Here is a 21,731-nt window from a genome sequence, read left to right as displayed (position 1 = left end):
TTAACGCCTTTCTTTTAAATCAATTCTCACCACTTTTTCTCGCCTTCCCCTCACGGCCGCGCATGCGCGGAGCGGCCGCGCGTTCCCGCGCTGTTCCCGCGCTCTCCCCGCGCACGCGCGTTCCCGCCCCCCCCCCCGGCCCCTCAGCCCGCCGCCATCTTGCGAGGAGCCGCTGCGGGACCGTCCGCCGGCGGGGCCGGCGCCGCTTGGGCTGCCCGAGCTGCCCAAGGCTCACGGGGCCGCCCCGGCGGGCGGGAAGAGCCGGGGCGGGCGGCGGCGGCGCCATGGAGGATGAAATGCCCAAGACCCTGTGAGTGGGGAGGGGGCGAGACCGCCTATTGTTCCCGGCTCCGCGGGGAGGGGCGGCCCGGGGTCGCCTCACGGACGGGGCCCCTCAGGCGCCCGCAGTGCTGCGGGAGCGACCCCCGCCCGGGGCTGAGGGGAGCCCGGCTCCCGCGGTATTCCTGCCCAGTGCCGGGCACTCCCCTACGCTCCGGGCGTTACCCGGGCCTCCAGCTCCCACCTGGAGGGACAGGGCTGTGTGAAGCTGTGTGTCCCTTGCCCAGTACATCCCAACTCACATCTGCAGAGAAAAGGGGGTCTTGGAACGTGTGTTCCCCTTCCCAGTGTATCCCAGCTCACATCCGGAGGGAAAAGTGGTCTGGAAGGTCTATCCAGGAGAAAGGGGGTCTGGAAAGTGTGTGCCCCCCTCCCCATTCCTTCAGAGCCCGTGGCAGGGGATAGACCTGGATGTCTGGAGTCCCTTGCACCCCAAACCATTCCAGGGTGAGCATCCTGTCCTCCTGCATGATCCATGTGTAGGTTTTTGTCAGCAGCTGGCTGAATTTTGCCCTGGAGCCACAAATCCTGTGCTTGTCCCAGTGTTCAAAGCACTCTCTGAACCTGCTGCTTCCCAAGGAGTGAGTTAAAAAACCACCTCAGGGGAGGTTTAGGTTGGATTTTAGCTTGAGACACAACTTGGGAAGTGACCACAGGACAAGAAGACCCTGACGTGCCTCACCCCAGCTGTCCTGAGCACTCACCACTCTCTGCTTCCCAATCCAGCTGTTTTCCCACATTTTTGGGAGCTATTCCTGTCCTGTGCAAACACAGAGCTGTGTGTTTATTACAGAAGATGTTTTCCACCATTCCAAGGCTCGTGCCAAATCCCAAATCCCTGTGCTGGGGCACGTGTGGCTGGTTGGTGGCCACAGGGAGTCCTTGAAAAGACCTCCAGGATCACTGAGTCCTGCTTTAAAACACAGCTCAGGGCTGAGCAACATCCAGGCTGCCATTTCTCTGACTCCCTCTGTGACTTTCTGGGGTCACACAGGGAATTGTCCCCAGCTGGGTGTCACAATTCAGCTTTAGAAGGAGCAGTTAAAGTGCAGCTCAGGTGATCTTTAGTGGGTGTTAAATCCATGCTCACACTGAGGTTTTTGTAGGATTTCTGCTCCAGCAACTCCCCTGGGTGTGAATTTTGGGATTCTCTCAGCTGTATAACCCATCTGCACCCTTAACACATTGCAGTTGTTTTTCTGGAGCAGATTGCAGACACTCCTGGAAGTAACTCCTTGTTTTTTTTTTTTTTCCTTTTGCACCTCACCCATGTCAGTGAGGGGGTGCAGAGCCCTGTGTTCCCTTAGCAGCTGCTTTCCCTGTGGAAATGAATTCCTGGAGGGGCAGCTCCTTTCTTTGAAAGGCACAGATGATGGACCTGCAGAGCAGTTGGGAGGTGACAGAGTCCTCTTGTTTGTGTTTTCTGTGGATGTCCTAAATTCAATTAATTAGTGGTCTGAAGCACTGGCAGCAGTTGGGTTTGGCTTCTCAAGATAAACTTGGATAACACAGAGTCATCAACCCACTCCTTAATTGGTTTGTCATCCAATTAGCAGGAAAGAGGTGCAGGAGGAGGCAGGACTGAGCTCTCTGTGTGCTGAAAAATTCCATGGAATGCTTCATGATCCAGCTCTGGGTGTTCCCCAGCTGCCTTGGCACTCTGTACACACAAATATTCCTGCAGTGGATCCTTCAGGAACACAGAGATTCGTGGGGATTTTTTGGCAATCACTTCCCAAAAAGCTGCTGAGCTCAGGAATGTTTCAGGAGAGGCTTGTTTGGCCATCATTCAGAGATCAGGGGGTGGATGCTCTGCTTTCCAGCAGCAAATTAATGAATTTAGAAGGTCACACATCACTCTGGTGCTTCCATTGATTTGTTCTCCAGATAATTATGATATTAAAAAGGGAGTTAAAGAGAGGCCTTGTTAATTCTGCTCTGGTTAACGAGCTGCTGATGGGTCAGAGGTTGGACTCATGATCTTGGGTCTTTTCCAGCCTCTCTGATTCCACTCTCAGTTGGACTCCCTGGGGTTAATTGCCTTAATGAAGTGCTCTAATCCCTCCTTTTTTTAAGGTTTTAAGGAAACACGTCAGAAGTGCAGCAATCACTCACTCAGAGCCAGAGAATTCCTGTAAAACATTCACAGGCTGATTTTAAAACCCAGTGCTGCCTCCTACCTAAAACAGTTGCCTAAATAATTGACACACAGCTCATGTATGAACGATTTTTGACAAACACTGGGTCTCCTTCCCACATAACCAAACCTCAGAGCAGGAGCTTGGATTGCTCCTGATTATTTTAAACAGTCCCTAAACCTGGATTTGCTCCTGATTATTTTAAACAGTCCCTAAACCTGGATTGCTCCTGGTTGTTTTTAACAGTCCCTGAGCCTGAATTTGCTCCTGATTATTTTAAACAGTCCCTAAGCCTGGATTTGCTCCTGGTTGTTTTTAACATCCCATTTAACCTGAGCAGAGCCTGGATTTACTCCTGGTTGTTTTTAACATCCCATTTAACCTGAGCAGAGCCTGAATTTACTCCTGGTTGTTTTTTACATCCCATTTAACCTGAGCAGAGCCTGGATTTGCTCCTGGTTGTTTTTAACATCCCCTTTAACCTGAGCAGAGCCTGGATTTGCTCCTGGTTGTTTTTAACAGTCCCTAAGCCTGGATTGCTCCTGGTTGTTTTTAACATCCCCTTTAACCTGAGCAGAGCCTGGATTTGCTCCTGGTTGTTTTTAACAGTCCCTAAGCCTGGATTGCTCCTGGTTGTTTTTAACATCCCCTTTAACCTGAGCAGAGCCTGGATTTACTCCTGGTTGTTTTTAACATCCCGTTTAACCTGAGCAGAGCCTGAATTTACTCCTGGTTGTTTTTAACAGTCCCTTTAACCTGAGCAGAGCCTGGATTTACTCCTGGTTGTTTTTAACAGTCCCTAAGCCTGAATTTGCTCCTGGTTGTTTTTAACATCCCCTCTAACCTGAGCAGAGCCTGGATTTGCTCCTGGTTGTTTTTAACATCCCATTTAACCTGAGCAGAGCCTGGATTTACTCCTGGTTGTTTTTAACATCCCATTTAACCTGAGCAGAGCCTGGATTTACTCCTGGCTGTTCCCTGCCCCTCTGGAACAGCTCAGGTGCACCAGTTTGGTTTCAGGGCTGGGATTTGGCCAGGATTCCCATGGCAGAGGTTTCCCACAGAATGTTCCTCAGGGGTTGAGGTTTTGTATAAAAATCTCATGACTTGGGCTCAACAACAACAAAAACAACCAAAACAGCCACCTGTGGGTCACAGATGGGCTTGGTGGCCAAGGAAGCCAAAATCCCAGGTGGGATTTGGGGTTTGGGATGTGTTTGTGCTTGGGAAAGCTGATCCTTGTCCCAATTTGCAATGTGTGCACTCAGGCACGTTGGCCCTCAGGTGTTCCAGGCAGATCTGGGGCTTCCAAAACCTGAGCCCTTGGAAAGAACCAACCAAATGGTTTGGAAAATGTGGATAAACAGCAGCCTGAGCTGCTGGGGCAGCTGGGAAGTGGCAGGGATGATGGTGGGAATTGGGATTTCTGTACTGAAAAATCAGTGTAGGAATGTGGGAATTGGGATTTCTGTACTGGGAATTGGTGTGGGGATATGGGAACTGGAGTTTCTGTACTGGGAATTGGTGTGGGGATATGGGAACTGGAGTTTCTGTACTGGGAATTGGTGTGGGGATATGGGAACTGGAGTTTCTGTACTGGGAATTGGTGTGGGGATATGGGAACTGGAGTTTGTGTACTGGGAATTGGTGTGGGGATATGGGAACTGGAGTTTCTGTACTGGGAATTGGTGTGGGGATATGGGAACTGGAGTTTGTGTACTGGGAATTGGTGTGGGGATTTGGGAACTGGAGTCTCCACTGGGAAATCCCTTTGGAAGTTCATGGAGTCATGGAATCCTACAATGGTTTGGGTGGGAAGGAACATTGAGCCCACCCAGTGCCCCCTGCCATGGCAGGGACCCCTCCCAGTGCCCCAGCACTGCTGGGATCCAGGGCAGCCCCAGCTCCTCTGGCAATCTCATCCCATCCCATCCCATCCCATCCCATCCCATCCCATCCCACCATCCCATCCCATCCCATCCCATCCCATCCCATCCCATCCCATCCCATCCCACCATCCCATCCCATCCCATCCCATCCCATCCCATCCCACCATCCCATCCCATCCCATCCCATCCCATCCCATCCCATCCCATCCCATCCCATCCCATCCCATCCCACCATCCCATCCCATCCCATCCCATCCCATCCCATCCCATCCCATCCCATCCCATCCCACCATCCCACCATCCCATCCCACCATCCCATCCCAGTTATCCCATCCCATCCCATCCCATCCCATCTCACCCCTGGCACTGGGCAGCCATTCCCCCTTTGCTGTCACTCCATCCCTGCTCCCAAATCCCTTTCCAGGCTCCAAGCCCTGTGTCCCTGCTGTGTTTGCCCCTCAGGTACGTGGGGAACCTCTCCAGGGATGTGACTGAGGCTCTGATCCTGCAGCTCTTCAGCCAGATTGGACCCTGCAAGAACTGCAAGATGATCATGGATGTAAGAGCCTGACTCCTCTCATTTCCCTGCTCTGCAAACAGGGCACAACCACCTGGAATAAATCTGGAGATGCACTCAGATGGTTTGGGGATCATTTCTGCACCTGCCTGGTGGTAAATTTAAGGGTGGGTGGACATGGAGAGGGGCAGTGAACTCATTAAATCATGAGAGGGTTGCAAATGAGGTTTTAAAATCCTTTACCATAATTTTTTTGCTCTTTCTAAAGCAGAATTGAGAGCTCTGGGAGCATTGTTAGTCCCTGTAGAGTCAGAAAACCTGTCCTCATGGGGCTGCTCAGAACTCCTTAAATCATGGCAGGATTGTAAATGAGGTTTTAAAAACCCTTCACCATAATTTTACCTTTCTAAAGCAGAATTGAAAAATTGAAACCCTAATCCTGGGTTTGTGTCCTTAATCCTGAATTTGTGTCCCTAAACCTGGTTATCTGTCCCTAATCCTGAATTTGTGTCCCTAATCCCAGGTTTGTGTCCCCAATCCTGGGTTTGTGTCCCTAAACCTGGTTATCTGTCCCTAATCCTGAATTTGTGTCCCTAAACCTGGTTATCTGTCCCCAGTCCTGGGTTTGTGTCCCTAAACCTGGTTATCTGTCCCCAGTCCTGGGTTTGTGTCCCTAAACCTGGTTATCTGTCCCCAGTCCTGGGTTTGTGTCCCTAAACCTGGTTATCTGTCCCCAGTCCTGGGTTTGTGTCCCTAAACCTGGTTATCTGTCCCTAATCCTGGGTTTGTGTCCCTAAACCTGGTTATCTGTCCCCAGTCCTGGGTTTGTGTCCCTAAACCTGGTTATCTGTCCCTAATCCTGGGTTTGTGTCCCTAAACCTGGTTATCTGTCCCTAATCCTGGGTTTGTGTCCCTAAACCTGGTTATCTGTCCCTAATCCTGGGTTTGTGTCACTAAACCTGGTTATCTGTCCCTAATCCTGAATTTGTGTCCCTAAACCTGGTTATCTGTCCCTAATCCTGAATTTGTGTCCCTAAACCTGGTTATCTGTCCCTAATCCTGAATTTGTGTCCCTAAACCTGGTTATCTGTCCCTAATCCTGGGTTTGTGTCCCTAAACCTGGTTATCTGTCCCTAATCCTGAATTTGTGTCCCTAATCCCAGGTTTGTGTCCCCAATCCTGGGTTTGTGTCCCTAGTCCCAGGTTCATGTCCACCTAATCTCAAGTGTGTGTCCCCAGTCCCATCTTTCTGTCCCCTGTCCCATCTCTGTGTCCCAATGCCATCCCTGTGTCCCCAAAGCTGGCCCTGTGCCCCAATGCCATCCCTGTGTCCCCAAAGCTGGCCCTGTGCCCCAGTGCCATCCCTGTGTCCCAATGCCATCCCTGTGCCCCAATGCCATCCCTGTGTCCCCAAAGCTGGCCCTGTGTCCCAGTGCCATCCCTGTGCCCCAATGCCATCCCTGTGTCCCCAAAGCTGGCCCTGTGTCCCAATGCCATCCCTGTGCCCCAATGCCATCCCTGTGTCCCCAAAGCTGGCCCTGTGCCCCAATGCCATCCCTGTGTCCCCAGTCCCATCCCTGTACCCCAATGCCATCCCTGTGTCCCCAAAGCTGGCCCTGTGCCCCAGTGCCATCCCTGTGTCCCCAAAGCTGGCCCTGTGTCCCCTCAGACAGCTGGCAATGACCCCTACTGCTTTGTGGAGTTCCACGAGCACCGGCACGCGGCGGCGGCGCTGGCGGCCATGAACGGCAGGAAGATAATGGGTAAGGTAAGCTGCTGGCTGGGGTGAGTCTGGGGCAGCCCAGGGCAAATCTGCTCCTGCCTGACTCTTCTCTGATGGGGATCTCAGCAGGGCACGGCTCGGGAGAGGAGTTCAGGGCATGGGGGGAGTTCAGGGCGTTGGGAGGAGTTCAGGGTGTTGGGAGGAGTTCAGAGCATTGGGGGGAGTTCAGTGTGTTGGGGGGAGTTCAGGGTGTTGGGAGGAGTTCAGGGTGTTGGGAGGAGTTCAGGGTGTTGGGGGGAGTTCAGGGTGTTGGGAGGAGTTCAGGGTGTTGGGAGGAGTTCAGGGCATTGGGGGAGTTCAGGGCATTGGGAGGAGTTCAGGGTGTTGGGAGGAGTTCAGGGCATTGGGGGAGTTCAGGGTGTTGGGGGGAGTTCAGAGCATTGGGGGGAGTTCAGGGTGTTGGGAGGAGTTCAGGGTGTTGGGAGGAGTTCAGAGCATTGAGGGGAGTTCAGGGTGTTGGGAGGAGTTCAGGGTGTTGGGAGGAGTTCAGGGTGTTGGGTGGAGTTCAGGGTGTTGGGGGAGTTCAGGGTGTTGAGAGGAGCTCAGGGTGTTGGGGGAGTTCAGGGTGTTGAGAGGAGTTCAGGGTGTTGGGGGAGTTCAGGGTGTTGAGAGGAGTTCAGGGTGTTGGGAGGAGTTCAGGGTGTTGGGAGGAGTTCAGGGCATGGGGGGAGTTCAGGGTGTTGAGAGGAGTTCAGGGTGTTGGGTGGAGTTCAGGGTGTTGGGGGAGTTCATGGTGTTGAGAGGAGCTCAGGGTGTTGGGGGAGTTCAGGGTGTTGGGGGAGTTCAGGGTGTTGGGGGAGTTCAGGGTGTTGGGAGGAGTTCAGGGTGTTGGGTGGAGTTCAGGGTGTTGGGGGAGTTCAGGGTGTTGGGGGAGTTCAGGGTGTTGGGAGGAGTTCAGGGTGTTGGGTGGAGTTCAGGGTGTTGGGAGGAGTTCAGGGTGTTGGGGGGAGTTCAGGGTGTTGGGAGGAGTTCAGAGCATTGGGTAAAGGAATTCAAGGTGTTGGGAGGAGTTCAGGGTGTTGGGAGGAGTTCAGGGTGTTGGGAGGAGTTCAGGGTGTTGGGAGGAGTTCAGGGTGTTGGGAGGAGTTCAGAGCACTGGGAGGAGTTCAGGGTGTTGGGACAAGGAATTCAGTGTTGAGAGAAGCTCCAGGTGTTGGGAGGAACTTGGGGCTGAGGGTGTGCAAGTGGGAGGAAATCCCAGAATTCCAGAGTGGCTGGGGATGATCCCATGGCCCAGTTCATTCAGAGCAGGGTGACAGGGCAGTGTCCAGGCAGGGCTTTCCAGGCCTCAAGGAAAGTTCTCCTTCATATTTTCCCTCATATTTTCCTTCTTTTCCTCATATCCAGGTGGAATTTCCCATTATTCAGTCTGTGCCCATTGCCCCTTACCCTGGGGCACCACTGCTCAGTCTGTCCCTGTCCTGTCCCCTGAGACACTGGGAATCCATTCCCTGTGTCCTGTCCCTCCATCCCTTGTCCCCAGCCCCTCTCCAGGATCCCCTTTAGCCCTGCCAGGGGCTCTGAGCTCTCCCTGGATCCTTCTCCTCTCCAGGTGAGCAGGCCAGCTCTAGCCCTGTTCATTTAAGAACAAACCCTCTCCTTAGAAAAAACATCTTCACCTTGAGTTTTAACCCCAGCCTTGCACAGGGGGTAGATTGGAGCACTGGAGATGGCTGAGCTTTTTTGGGATTTGCCAAATCTGATGGTTGATTCCCCATTTGCAGGAGGTCAAAGTGAACTGGGCCACCACCCCCAGCAGCCAGAAGAAAGACACCAGCAGTAAGTGTCACTGAGCTGTGCAAGTTCTGAACCAGAAATGCACCAGCAGAGCTCTGGGGGAAGGCTTTTGATTGGAACCCTGATTATTTATTGTGTTTGTGCTAATTAAACTTCAGGGCAAATCTGATCTTTGCCATTACACAGCGTGCACAAGGTTATTGTGTCTCAAACATCAACTTGTGCATCTCCAGGGTGTTCCCTGAAGTGAAGTTTGGAGAGTTTTTGTTTGTTTTCCATTGAATTTTTATGGAAGGATTTCCCTTGTAGCATCAGGAAGGGATTTGGTGCAAATCTGTGGCTGTTTGGTACCTGGGCAGGTGTGAATTAAAACCCAAAGTGCCTCATTCTGTATTTTTTGAGGCACATTGAGCATCTCCCTCAAGGGGCAGAGCAGGTTCCATCACTCCCAGCAATTTCTGTGAAGAAATCCTTGGAATTTTAGGCTGGTGGTGCTAAAGCCCAGCAGTGCCTGAGAGAGTTTGGTGCCTGCTGTGGCACAGCTCAGTCTGTCACACACTGTTGGATTGAGGTGGAAAAACCCTCAAATTCAGTCCTTTTATGGCTGTTTCTCATCAGGAAGGGATTCCCTTTCCATCCTGAATCTTCAGTCCTCATTCTCTGGGACAGTGGGAGGTGTCCCTGCCATGGCAGGGGTGCCACTGGGTGGGTTTCAATCTCTTCCCACCCAAAATAATCCAGGATTCCACATCACAGCCTCATGCTGGCACAGGCAGAGAGAGATTTTCCTGGCCATTGGGCACATGAGATGTAAATAATTTCAGATTTGTGCAGGAAGTGCTGGCAGGCCTTAAAAGCAGTTAAAATTTAAGATATAAACATTTGTCCTTCAAATCACTGGCTTGTGGCACTGCCAAGCACAGGGTCTGTGGAACAGCAGGAGTTCTGCTCTTCCTGTAGCATCCAGTCTGGGCTTTTTTGGTATTTAATACATATTTTTATGCTTTTTAATAAAGTATTCTGAATAACAGCTGGAGTTTTAACAAAGGGGTTTTTAAGAAGAGTTTTTTTTTCCTGTGCTCTGCTCAGACAGTGTCTTCAACCACTCAATCCTCTGTCTCTTTTCCCCCAAAGATCATTTCCATGTGTTTGTTGGGGACCTCAGCCCAGAGATCACAACTGAGGACATCAAAGCAGCCTTTGCTCCCTTTGGAAGAATCTCGTAAGTGATTTTCAGGGCTGATCTCTGAGTGCAGCAGCTTTGTGTGGAGTGAGGGACCCTGGAGTGCAGGGACCACACTGCTGCTCCCACAGCCACAGCCTGTGTCCCTCCTGTCCTGGAAAATCCTTTATATTTCCTGTCCTGCAAAATCCAAATCCTGTATCCCTCCTGTCCTGCAAAATCCACATCCTGTATCCCTCCTGTCCTGGAAAATCCAGATCCTGTATCCCTCCTGTCCTGCAAAATCCAGAACCTGTATCCCTCCTGTCCTGCAAAATCCACAGCCTGTATCCCTCCTGTCCTGAAAAATCCTGTATCCCACCTGTCCTTCAAAATCCACATCCTTTATCCCACCTGCCCTACAAAACCCTTCATCCCTCCTGCCCTACAAAATCCTTTATCCCACCTGCCCTACAAAATCCTTCATCCCTCCTGCCCTACAAAATCCTTCATCCCTCCTGCCCTACAAAATCCTTCATCCCTCCTGCCCTACAAAATCCTTCATCCCACCTGCCCTACAAAATCCTTCATCCCTCCTGCCCTACAAAATCCTTTATCACTCCTGCCCTACAAAATCCTTCATCCCACCTGCCCTACAAAATCCTTTATCACTCCTGCCCTACAAAATCCTTCATCCCACCTGCCCTACAAAATCCTTTATCACTCCTGCCCTACAAAATCCTTTATCCCACCTGCCCTACAAAATCCTTCATCCCACCTGCCCTACAAAATCCTTTATCACTCCTGCCCTACAAAACCCTTCATCCCTCCTGCCCTACAAAACCCTTTATCCCTCCTGCCCTACAAAATCCTTCATCCCTCCTGCCCTACAAAATCCTTCATCCCTCCTGCCCTACAAAATCCTTCATCCCTCCTGCCCTACAAAATCCTTCATCCCTCCTGCCCTACAAAATCCTTCATCCCTCCTGCCCTGCAGACTCCAGACCCTGCACTGGGCTGTGCATTTCCCTGCACTCTGCATTTTTGCTGCCATCCTTCCTTGATTTTTTGTGGGGTCAGCACTGAGGTGAGACACATTTGCCTTTCAGCCTGGCCCCAGACCTGTTCCCTTTTTGGGAACCCACTAAGAGCACATCAAACTTCAACATAATTAACAGCTGTCAAAGCCATCAGATTAATTATTACTCATTTCTTGTTCATGATGGAAAACCCTTCAAATCAGGGCTCACTGAGCTCATGTTTTCACTCATTCTTGAGCCTTTAATCTCAATTTTTCACTTGAGAGGAAGTAGAGATGAGTGTTTTCCCCTTTCCCTCTCAAGCTCAGCTCACTCCCCAAATTCTGGGACACTGGACTCAAATTCTGGAAAAGCTAAAAAAAAAAACAAAAAAGAGGAAGGGGGATCTAAGAGAGAACAAATATTCCTGCTGCTTTGGAGAGGGATTTTCCTCAGGCATCTGGATCTGTGGGTGCCACAATTATTGTTAATTAAGCTTAAAACCTCTGAACCTTAATGAACTTTGTGCCCACTGTGGTTTCTCAGTGCTGTGCCCAGTTTTTCTGCCCCCTCTGGTTTCCCTTCCATGATTTCCTGACTGTTTTTTTGTTTTTTTCTGGCTGTTCTGAAAAATGGACAGAATTCCACAGGCTACAGTTTACAATGGAGAAATGTTGTAGTTTTATTTACCTTTATCAATTTTATTCCCTTTTCCCCTCTGGTTTTTTTTTTCTGTATCTCATAATTACAATCACTCCTGTTTGATAATCATGTCTGATGTGTGAAATGAACACTTGAAATCTGTTTTCTTCAGTAATTTCAATAAAATCTTTCCAAATTTTTGCCCACAGCCCAAACAGGGTGTAACAAATTGACCTGAGAATTAAACATTCACCTAACAGGCAACATCCACCTTTCAATTCCTATTTTTTAATTCCAATTTTTATTTTCTGTCCATTTCTATTTAACATTTGCAACGAGCAGGTAGAATGTGTTGGTAAATAAATAAGATTTTCAAATTTGCATGCTTCCAGCTGCTTTATTCCAGCTGTAAAACTCAGCCAGTTCTTAGAGAAATGTTTTAAATTTCATTTGTGTCCTTTTGTGATTTCAGGGATGCACGGGTGGTCAAGGACATGGCCACAGGCAAGTCCAAGGGTTATGGCTTTGTGTCCTTCTTCAATAAATGGGTAAGAAGAAATGGGGAAAATCTCTTCATTTCCTTCTTCTGTAAATGGCTAAAATCCCTTTAATTCATTCCTCAATAAATGGCTAAAATCCCTTTAATTCATTCCTCAATAAATGGGTAAAATCCCTTTAATTCATTCCTCAATAAATGGGTAAAATCCCTTAATTTCATTCTAAATAAATGGGTAAAATTCCTTTAATTCATTCCTTAATACATGGGTAAAATCCCTTAATTTAATTCTCCATAAATGGGTAAAATCCCTTAATTTAATTCTAAATAAATGGGTAAAATTCCTTTAATTCATTCCTCAATAAATGGGTAAAATCCATTCATTGCATTCTAAATAAATGGGTAAGATCCCTTCATTTCCTGTTAATAAATGGATAAAATCCCTTCATTTGCTATTAATAACTGGATAAAATCCCTTCATTTCCTGTTAATAAATTGATAAAATCCCTTCATTTCCTGTTAAGAAATGGATAAAATCCCTTCATTTGCTGTTAATAACTGGATAAAATCCCTTTATTTCCTATTAATAAATGGATAAAATCCCTTCATTTCCTGTTAATAAATGGATAAAATCCCTTTATTTCCTGTCAATAAATGGATAAAATCCCTTCATTTCCTGTTAATAAATGGATAAAATCCCTTCATTTCCTGTTAATAACTGGATAAAATCCCTTCATTTCCTGTTAATAAATGGATAAAATCCCTTTATTTCCTGTTAATAAATGGATAAAATCCCTTCATTTGCTGTTAATAACTGGATAAAACCCCTTTATTTCCTGTTAATAAATGGATAAAATCCCTTTATTTGCTGTTAATAACTGGATAAAATCCCTTCATTTGCTGTTAATAAATGGATAAAATCCCTTCATTTGCTGTCACTAACTGGATAAAATCCCTTCATTTGCTGTCACTAACTGGATAAAATCCCTTCATTTGCTGTCAATAAATGGATAAAATCCCTTCATTTGCTGTCAATAAATGGATAAAATCCCTTCATTTCCTGTCACTAACTGGGTGAAATCCCTTCATTTGCTGTCAATAAATGGATAAAATCCCTTTATTTGCTGTCAATAACTGGATAAAATCCCTTCATTTGCTGTTAATAACTGGATAAAATCCCTTCATTTGCTGTTAATAAATGGATAAAATCCCTTCATTTGCTGTTAATAACTGGATAAAATCCCTTCATTTCCTGTTAATAAATGGATAAAATCCCTTTATTTGCTGTCTAACTGCTGAATCCCCCCAGGATGCTGAGAATGCCATCCAGCAGATGGGGGGCCAGTGGCTCGGGGGGCGACAGATCCGAACCAACTGGGCCACCAGGAAACCTCCAGCTCCCAAGAGCACCTTTGACAGTAGGTGTCCCCTGTGCCCTTCCAGCTCCTCCCTGGGCCATCCCTGAGCTTTTTTGGGGTGGGAAAGATCTTTTTTCCCCAAATTTGTCCTAAACTTGGACACCTGCCTTGGGCTGGGACACTTTCCCCTATGCCAGGGTGGCTTTGGGCACTGCCAGGGATGGAGGAGCCACAGCCCCACTGGGAATTCCATCCCAGCCCAATCCCAAAATCCCACCCCAATCTCCCTTTTCCCTGTGGGAAGCCATTCCCTGTGTCCTCTCCTTCCATCCTTTGTCCCAAGTTCCTCCAGCTCTCCTGGAGCCCCCTTAGAGCAATTTCCAATTCCCTCAATTCCATCATTTTCTGGAGTTCTACAGGATTTTCTGGAGTTCTCCAGGAAATTTTCTGGAGTTCTCCAGGGATTTTTTTTTAGTTCTCCAGGATTTTCTTGAGTTCTCCAGGATTTTATGGAGTTCTCCAGGATTTTTCTGGAGTTCTCCAGGATTTTCTGGAGTTTCCAGGATTTTCTTGAGTTCTCCAGTATTTTCTCGAGCTTCCAGGATTTTCTGGAGCTTCCAGGATTTTCTGAAGTTCTCCAGGGATTTTCTGGAGTTCTCCAGGAATTTCTTGAGTTCTCCAGGGATTTTCTGGAGTTCTCCAGGATTTTCTGGAGCTTCCAGGATTTTTCTGGAGTTCTCCAGGGATTTTCTGGAGTTCTCCAGGAGTTTTCTGGAGTTCTCCAGGGATTTTCTGGAGCTTCCAGGACTTTCTTGGGTTCTCCAGGATTTTCTGGAGTTCCCCAGGATTTTCTGGAGTTCCCCAGGATTTTCTGAGAATTTCCAGGATTTTCCCACACTTTTCCTTGCCGTGTTCCCATTGCTGAATTCTCGTTTCCTTGCCATCCCTGATGCCAAGCTGCCCTCCCTGCCAGTGGCTCTGGTGTGTCCCTGTGAGGATCTGCAGCTCACTGCCATCCTGTACAGTCAGCACTGAATGTCCCCTCTTGCAGCAAACCCCAAACCATTGTCCTACGAGGAGGTGCTGAGCCAGTCCAGCCCCAGCAACTGCACTGTCTACTGCGGGGGGGTCACCTCGGGCCTCACAGGTACCTCTGCCCCTGACACTGTCCCCGTGTCCCCAGGGGTGTCTCAGGTGTGACCCTGCCCCTGACACTGTCCCCATGTCCCCAGGGGTGCCTCAGGTGTGGCCCCGCCCCTGCCACTGTCCCTGTGTCCCCAGGGGTGCCTCAGGTGTGACCCTGCCCCTGACACTGTCCCCGTGTCCCCAGGGGTGCCTCAGGTGTGACCCTGCCCCTGACACTGTCCCCGTGTCCCCAGGGGTGCCTCAGGTGTGACCCCGCCCCTGACACTGTCCCTGTGTCCCCAGGGGTGCCTCAGGTGTGACCCCAGCCCCCTGCCATTGTCCCTGTGTCCCCAGGGGTGCCTCAGGTGTGACCCCGCCCCTGACACTGTCCCCATGTCCCCAGGGGTGCCTCAGGTGTGACCCCGCCCCTGACACTGTCCCTGTGTCCCCAGGGCTGTCTCAGGTGTGACCCCAGCCCCCTGCCATTGTCCCTGTGTCCCCAGCTGTGCCCTGTCCCCATGTCCCTGTGGTGTCCCTGTCCCCATGTCCCTGTGTCCCCAGCTGTGCCCTGTCCCCATGTCCCTGTGTGTCCACCCCTGTCCCCATGTCCCTGGGGTGTCCCTGTCCCCATGTCCCTCATTGCTGTCCCTGTGTCCCTACCCCTGTCCCCATGTCCCTGTGTCCCCAGCTGTCCCCATGTCCCTCACTGCTGTCCCTGGGGTGTCCCTGTCCCTGACTGTCCCTCGCTGGGTGCTGCAGAGCAGCTGATGCGTCAGACCTTCTCCCCGTTCGGGCAGATCCTGGAGATCCGCGTCTTCCCCGATAAAGGATATTCCTTTGTCAGGTGGGCTGGGATGAGGGATAAGGGGATGGTGGGATTATGGGATGGATAATGGGATCATGGGATGGTGGGATCATGGATAATGGGATCATGGATAATGGGATCATGGGATCATGGGATGGTGGGATCATGGGATCATGGGATCATGGGATGGTGGGATTATGGGATGGATAATGGGATCATGGGATGGTGGGATCATGGATCATGGATAATGGGATCATGGGATGGTGGGATCATGGATCATGGATAATGGGATCATGGGATGGTGGGATAATGGGATCATGGGATAATGGGATCATGGATAATGGGATCATGGATAATGGGATCATGGGATAATGGGATCATGGATAATGGGATCATGGATAATGGGATCATGGATAATGGGATCATGGGATCATGGATAATGGGATCAGTGGGATAATGGATAATGGGATCATGGATAATGGGATAATGGGATAATGGATAATGGGATCAGTGGGATCATGGATAATGGGATCATGGATAATGGGATCAGTGGGATAATGGGATAATGGGATAATGGATAATGGGATCAGTGGGATAATGGATAATGGGATCATGGATAATGGGATAATGGGATAATGGGATAATGGATAATGGGATCAGTGGGATAATGGATAATGGGATCATGGATAATGGGATAATGGGATAATGGGATAATGGGATCAGTGGGATAATGGATAATGGGATAGTGGGATCATGGGATCATGGGATGGGATCATGGGATAGTGGGATAGTGGGATCATGGGATCGTGGGGTGGGGTGGCATGGCATGGCATGGCATGGCATGGGATGATGGCATGGGATGATGGGATGGCATGGCTGGGTAGGGCTGGGCTGAGCTGAGATGGACTGGGATGGGATGGGCTGTAATAAAATAATAAAAAAAATTAGTGAAAAAATCTATAAATTGATCCATCTTTCCCTTTTTAGTAAAAACTAGTTAAGTTAGAGAAAAAAAGTTAAATACAAATTCAAAAAAATGTAATTAAAAAATCCATAAATTGCCTGCTCTCTTTGCTGAATTCCCCAATTTAGGGAAAACGACAGGATGGAGCGATTCCCAAGAAATAAATAAATATCTCAATGAATAAATAAATAAATATGCCAATAAATCAATAAATATCCCAATAAATCAATAAATCAATAACTATCCCAATCAATCAATCAATCAATATGGCAATAGCTGACTGTCCCCCAGGTTCAGCTGCCACGAGAGCGCTGCCCACGCCATCGTGTCTGTCAATGGCACCAGCATGGAGGGACACGTGGTGAAATGTTACTGGGGCAAGGAGACACCTGACATGGGCACACCTGTGCAGCAGGTGAGGGGGGTCAGGGATGGGGGAGGGGGAGGGGGGTGACGGGGAGGGTGGGATAATGGGATGGATGGGGTATTGGGATTGAGGGGATAATGGGATGGATGGGGTATTGGGATTGAGGGGATAATGGGATGGATGGGTTAATGGGATTGATGGGTTAATGGGATTGATGGGTTAATGGGATTGATGGGTTAATGGGATGGATGGGTTAATGGGATTGATGGGTTAATGGGATTGATGGGATAATGGAATGGATGGGTTAATGGGATAGATGGGTTAATGGGATTGAGGGGATAATGGGATGGATGGGGTATTGGGATTGAGGGGATAATGGGATTGATGGGATGTTGGGATTGAGGGGATAATGGGATGGATGGGGTATTGGGATTGAGGGGATAATGGGATTGATGGGATGTTGGGATTGAGGGGATAATGGGATGGATGGGGTATTGGGATTGAGGAGATAATGGGATTGATGGGATGTTGGGATTGAGGGGATAATGGGATTGATGGGATATTGGGATTGAGGGGATATTGATATTGATGGGATATTGGGATTGAGGGGATAATGGGATTGGTGGGATATTGGGATTGAGGGGATATTGATATTGATGGGATATTGGGATTGAGGGGATATTGGGATGGATGGGATATTGGGATTGAGGGGATATTGGGATGGATGGGATATTGGGATTGGTGGGATATTGGGATGGATGGAATATTGGGATAGATGGGATATTGGAATAGATGGGATATTGGGATTAAGGGGATATTGGGATGGATGGGATATTGGGATTGATGGGATATTGACATTGATGGGCTATTGGGATTGATGGGATATTGGGAAGGATTGATGGGATACTGGGATTGATGGGATGTTGACATTAATGGGATACTGGGGAAGGATGGAGCCAGCCCCAGCAGAGCTGTGCCTGGCAGCACCCCTGGCCAGCTTGGAGCCTGTTGGGGTGGGTGACAATTGCCAGAGTGCCCAGTCCCTGAGTGCTGTCCCCTCATGTCCCCAGGGCCAGCTGAGCTTTCCCCCCCCCTACGGGCAGTGGGGGCAGTGGTACGGGGGGGCCCAGCTGGGCCAGTACCTGCCCAATGGCTGGCAGCTGCCCCCCTACAGTGTGTACAGCCAGGCCTGGGGCCAGCAGGCCTTTGGGTGAGTCTGAGCCTGTCCCAGCTGTCATTGAACCCTTGGGGTGGGATTGGTGACCCAGAGCTCTGAGAGACACCCCTGAGCCTGTCCCAGCTCTCACTGAACCCTTGGGGTGGGATTGGTGACCCCAGGGCTCTGAGAGACACCCCTGAGCCTGTCCCAGCTCTGATTGAACCCTTGGGGTGGGATTGGTGACCCCAGGGCTCTGAGAGACACCCCTGAGCCTGTCCCAGCTGTCACTGAACCCTTGGGGTGGGATTGGTGACCCAGGGCTCTGAGAGACACCCCTGAGCCTGTCCCAGCTCTCACTGAACCCTTGGGGTGGGATTGGTGACCCCAGGGCTCTGAGAGACACCCCTGAGCCTGTCCCAGCTCTGACTGAACCCTTGGGGTGGGATTGGTGACCCCAGGGCTCTGAGAGACACCCCTGAGCCTGTCCCAGCTGTCACTGAACCCTTGGGGTGGGATTGGTGACCCCAGAGCTCTGAGAGACACCCCTGAGCCTGTCCCAGCTCTCACTGAACCCTTGGGGTGGGATTGGTGACCCCAGGGCTCTGAGAGACACCCCTGAGCCTGTCCCAGCACTGACTGAACCCTTGGGGTGGGATTGGTGACCCAGAGCTCTGAGAGACACCCCTGAGCCTGTCCCAGCACTGACTGAACCCTTGGGGTGGGATTGGTGACCCCAGAGCTCTGAGGGACACCCCTGAGCCTGTCCCAGCTCTCACTGAACCCTTGGGGTGGGATTGGTGACCCAGAGCTCTGAGAGACACCCCTGAGCCTGTCCCAGCTGTCACTGAACCCTTGGGGTGGGATTGGTGATTCAGAGCTCTGAGGGACAGCCCAGCAGGGCTCTGGGTGAATCCTGAATGCTTTATCCCAATTTTTACCCCTTTGGGAACCAATTTTTGCACCTCAGAGCTGCAGCAAGGTGAGGACATCCCATTGGAGTGAACTTTGGGTGAATCCTGAGTGTTTTATCCAAATTTTTGTTCCTTTTGGGAGGGATTTTTGCACCTGAGAGCTGCATCAAGGTGAGGACACCCCACTGGGGTGAACCCTGAGAGTTTTATCCCAATTTTTGTTCCTTTTGGGAGGGATTTTTGCACCTGAGAGCTGTACAGGGGTTGGGACATCCCATCAGGGTGAGCTTTGGGTGAATCCTGAGAGTTTTATCCCAAATTTTTACCTTTTTGGGAACTGATTTTTGCACCTCAGAGCTGCAGCAAGGTGAGGACATTGCATTGGGGTGAACTTTGGGTGAATTCTGAGTGTTTTATCCCAATTTTTACCTTTTTGGGAACTGATTTTTGCACCTCAGAGCTGCAGCAAGGTGAGGACACCCCATTGGGGTGAACCCTGAGAGTTTTATCCCAATTTTTATTTGTTAAATTATTTTTGCACCCTGAATTTGCATCAAGGTGAGGACAACCCACTGGGGTAAATCCTGAGAGTTTTATCCCAATTTTTGTTCCTTTTGGGAAGGGACTTTTGCACCTCAGAGCTGCATCAAGGTGAGGACATCCCATTAGAGTGAATCCTGAGAGTTTTACCCCAATTTTTATCTATTAAATCATTTTTACACCCTGAATTTTCATCAAGGTGAGGACACCCCATTGGGATGAACCCTGAAAGTTTTACCCCAATTTTTATCTATTAAATCATTTTTACACCCTGAATTTTCATCAAGGTGAGGACACCCCACTGAGGTAAATCCTGAGAGTTTTATCCCAATTTTTATCCCTTTTGAGAAATTAATTTTGCACCTCACAGCTGCAGCAAGGTGAGGACACCCCATTGAGGTGAACCCTGAGAGTTTTACCCCAAATTTTATGTGTCAAATCATTTTTACACCCTGAATTTTCATCAAGGTGAGGACACCCCACTGAGGTGAACCCTGAGTGTTTTACCCAATTTTTATCTGTTAAATCATTTTTACACCCTGAATTTTCATCAAGGTGAGGACATTGCATTGGGGTGAACTTTGGGTGAATCCTGAGTGTTTTATCCCAATTTTTATCTGTTAAATCATTTTTACACCCTGAATTTTCATCAAGGTGAGGACACCCCATTGGAGTGAACCCTGAGTGTTTTATCCCAATTTTTACCTTTTTGGGAACTGATTTTTGCACCTCAGAGCTGCAGCAAGGTGAGGACACCCCATTGGGGTGAACCCTGAAAGTTTTACCCCAATTTTTATCTGTCAAATCATTTTTACACCCTGAATTTTCATCAAGGTGAGGACACCCCATTGGGGTAAATCCTGAGAGTTTTACCCCATTTTTTATCTGTTAAATCATTTTTACACCCTGAATTTTAATCAAGGTGAGGACACCCCATTGGGGTAAATCCTGAGAGGTTTATCCCAATTTTTGTTTCTTTTGGGAAGGGACTTTTGCACCTCAGAGCTGCATCAAGGTGAGGACATTGCATTGGGGTGAATCCTGAGAGTTTTACCCCAATTTTTATCTGTTAAATCATTTTTACACCCTGAATTTGCAGCAAGGTGAGGACATTGCATTGGGGTGAACTTTGGGTGAATCCTGAGAGTTTTACCCCAATTTTTATTTGTTAAATCATTTTTACACCCTGAATTTTCATCAAGGTGAGGACACCCCATTGGGGTAAATCCTGAGAGTTTTATCCCAATTTTTATCCCTTTTGAGAAATTAATTTTGCACCTCACAGCTGCAGCAAGGTGAGGACACCCCACTGAGGTGAACCCTGAGAGTTTTACCCAATTTTTATTTGTTAAATCATTTTTACACCCTGAATTTTCATCAAGGTGAGGACACCCCATTGGGGTAAATCCTGAGAGTTTTACCCAATTTTTATCTGTTAAATCATTTTTACACCCTGAATTTTCATCAAGGTGAGGACATTGCATTGGGGTGAACTTTGGGTGAACCCTGAGTGTTTTATCCCAATTTTTTATGTATTAAATCATTTTTACACCCTGAATTTTCATCAAGGTGAGGACACCCCATTGGGGTAAATCCTGAGAGTTTTACCCCAATTTTTATCTATTAAATCATTTTTACACCCTGAATTTTCATCAAGCTCTCACCATCGCTTTGTGCTACGACCCCCCCCACCCCCCAAACCCCTCCCCCCCAAACTCCAGAGATAATTTAGGATTTGCTAAATGTGATTTTTTCCCCTCTCTCCCCCAGGCAGAGCCATTCCTCAGGTCCCTGGATGACTGCCAGCTACAGCGTGCAGGGACAGAACGGCGCCGTGCTGCCACCCCAACCCGGATTCAGGGTGGGCTTTGAGACCCCCTGAGCCCCCCCACCATCAAATCATGGAGTCAAACCCACCCCCAGCCTGCAATTGCAACAAAATCCTTCCTTTTCCACCCCCAAAAAAAGCAAAAAAAAAGAAAAAAAAACCAAGCCAGATGCTGGATCGCCACCGCCGCCGCCTTTGCGTTTTTATATTTTTTAAATTTTTTTAATTTTTTTTTTTTATGTGTTTTTTTTTGGAAACACAAATTGCAGGGACTTTGCTGCCTTAGCTGAGAGTGAAGGCAGGAATTGCACAAAATCATCTTTTTGGTTTTTTCTTCTTTTTTTTTTTGTTTTTTTTTTTTTTGGGGGGGGGGGGGTGGGGGAAGAAGATTTTCCCCAAATCAGAAACAGCTGGAAAAAAACAAAAAAAAACCACCCAAAAAAAGCCAAAATTGTGGGAATCCTGGAGCTGCCTTCAGCCTCACACCTTCTGTTTTAAAGGAGCCTCTTGGATCATCCCTCCAACAGGGGAAAATTTATATTTTTTTAAAAGATAAATCCTTTGTTTACATCATTTTTTGTGTGTGTTTTTCAGGGTTGGGTCTTTGCCTTATGCTGGGGAAAATTCAAAATAAAATAATAAAAAGGGACTTGAAAGTGCCCAGCTCTCCCCACATGAGCTAAAATTCCCACCCTGGGACAGCAAAATTCCTGTTGCTAAAATGTGACAAATCCCTCTGGGGGTTGGTTGGGTTGGTTTTTTTTAATTTTTTTACTGATTTCTACATTTTCCTGTACTGATTCTGTAAAATATTCAACTGAAATTGAAGAATTTTTGCACAACCTTCGGCCACTTTTGTACTTTTTTCCTTATTTAAAGGTAGGACATGGAGTTTTTTGATGTGATTTATGCCTCAGATATTCCCTCTTTTTTTTTTTTTTTTTTTTTTTTG

At 48.5% G+C, this 21,731-nt stretch overlaps 1 protein-coding gene across 3 annotated transcripts; it reads left to right on the top strand.

Moving 5' to 3' along the window:
• Positions 1 to 128: 128 nt before the first annotated feature.
• TIA1 (TIA1 cytotoxic granule associated RNA binding protein) lies at positions 129 to 21,621 on the top strand. Of its 3 annotated transcripts, XM_079328941.1 has the most exons (13): positions 129 to 310; positions 4,829 to 4,925; positions 6,553 to 6,646; positions 8,391 to 8,445; positions 8,562 to 8,599; positions 9,538 to 9,625; positions 11,699 to 11,774; positions 13,032 to 13,140; positions 14,132 to 14,227; positions 14,965 to 15,049; positions 16,266 to 16,389; positions 17,412 to 17,551; positions 20,722 to 20,839. In XM_079328941.1, exons 1-13 carry the CDS (start codon positions 285 to 287, stop codon positions 20,831 to 20,833), a joined length of 1,140 nt encoding a protein of 379 aa, XP_079185067.1. In that variant the 5' UTR covers positions 129 to 284; the 3' UTR covers positions 20,834 to 20,839. The 3 variants fall into 3 exon arrangements, with proteins under 3 accessions (XP_079185067.1, XP_079185065.1, XP_079185066.1); XM_079328939.1 differs by lacking the exon at positions 8,562 to 8,599 and having other exon boundaries at positions 6,553 to 6,651; positions 20,722 to 21,621; XM_079328940.1 differs by lacking the exons at positions 129 to 310; positions 8,562 to 8,599 and having other exon boundaries at positions 6,557 to 6,651.
• The last annotated feature ends 110 nt before the right edge of the window (positions 21,622 to 21,731 follow it).

The sequence above is a fragment of the Erithacus rubecula genome (genome assembly GCF_903797595.1).
Source record: "Erithacus rubecula genome assembly, chromosome: 29".
Taxonomy (NCBI): domain Eukaryota; kingdom Metazoa; phylum Chordata; class Aves; order Passeriformes; family Muscicapidae; genus Erithacus; species Erithacus rubecula.
This window is presented reverse-complemented; position numbering and strand designations above follow the sequence as displayed.

What these genes read in the sequence shown, in the direction of transcription:
- TIA1 (XM_079328941.1), top strand. Translation starts at nt 285, where the DNA reads ATGGAGGATGAAATGCCCAAGACCCT. An exon ending in GCTCCCTTTGGAAGAATCTC is followed by an intron (nt 9,626 to 11,698) that starts GTAAGTGATTTT and finishes TTGTGATTTCAG; the next exon opens with GGATGCACGGGTGGTCAAGG. An exon ending in TGGGCACACCTGTGCAGCAG is followed by an intron (nt 16,390 to 17,411) that starts GTGAGGGGGGTC and finishes TCATGTCCCCAG; the next exon opens with GGCCAGCTGAGCTTTCCCCC.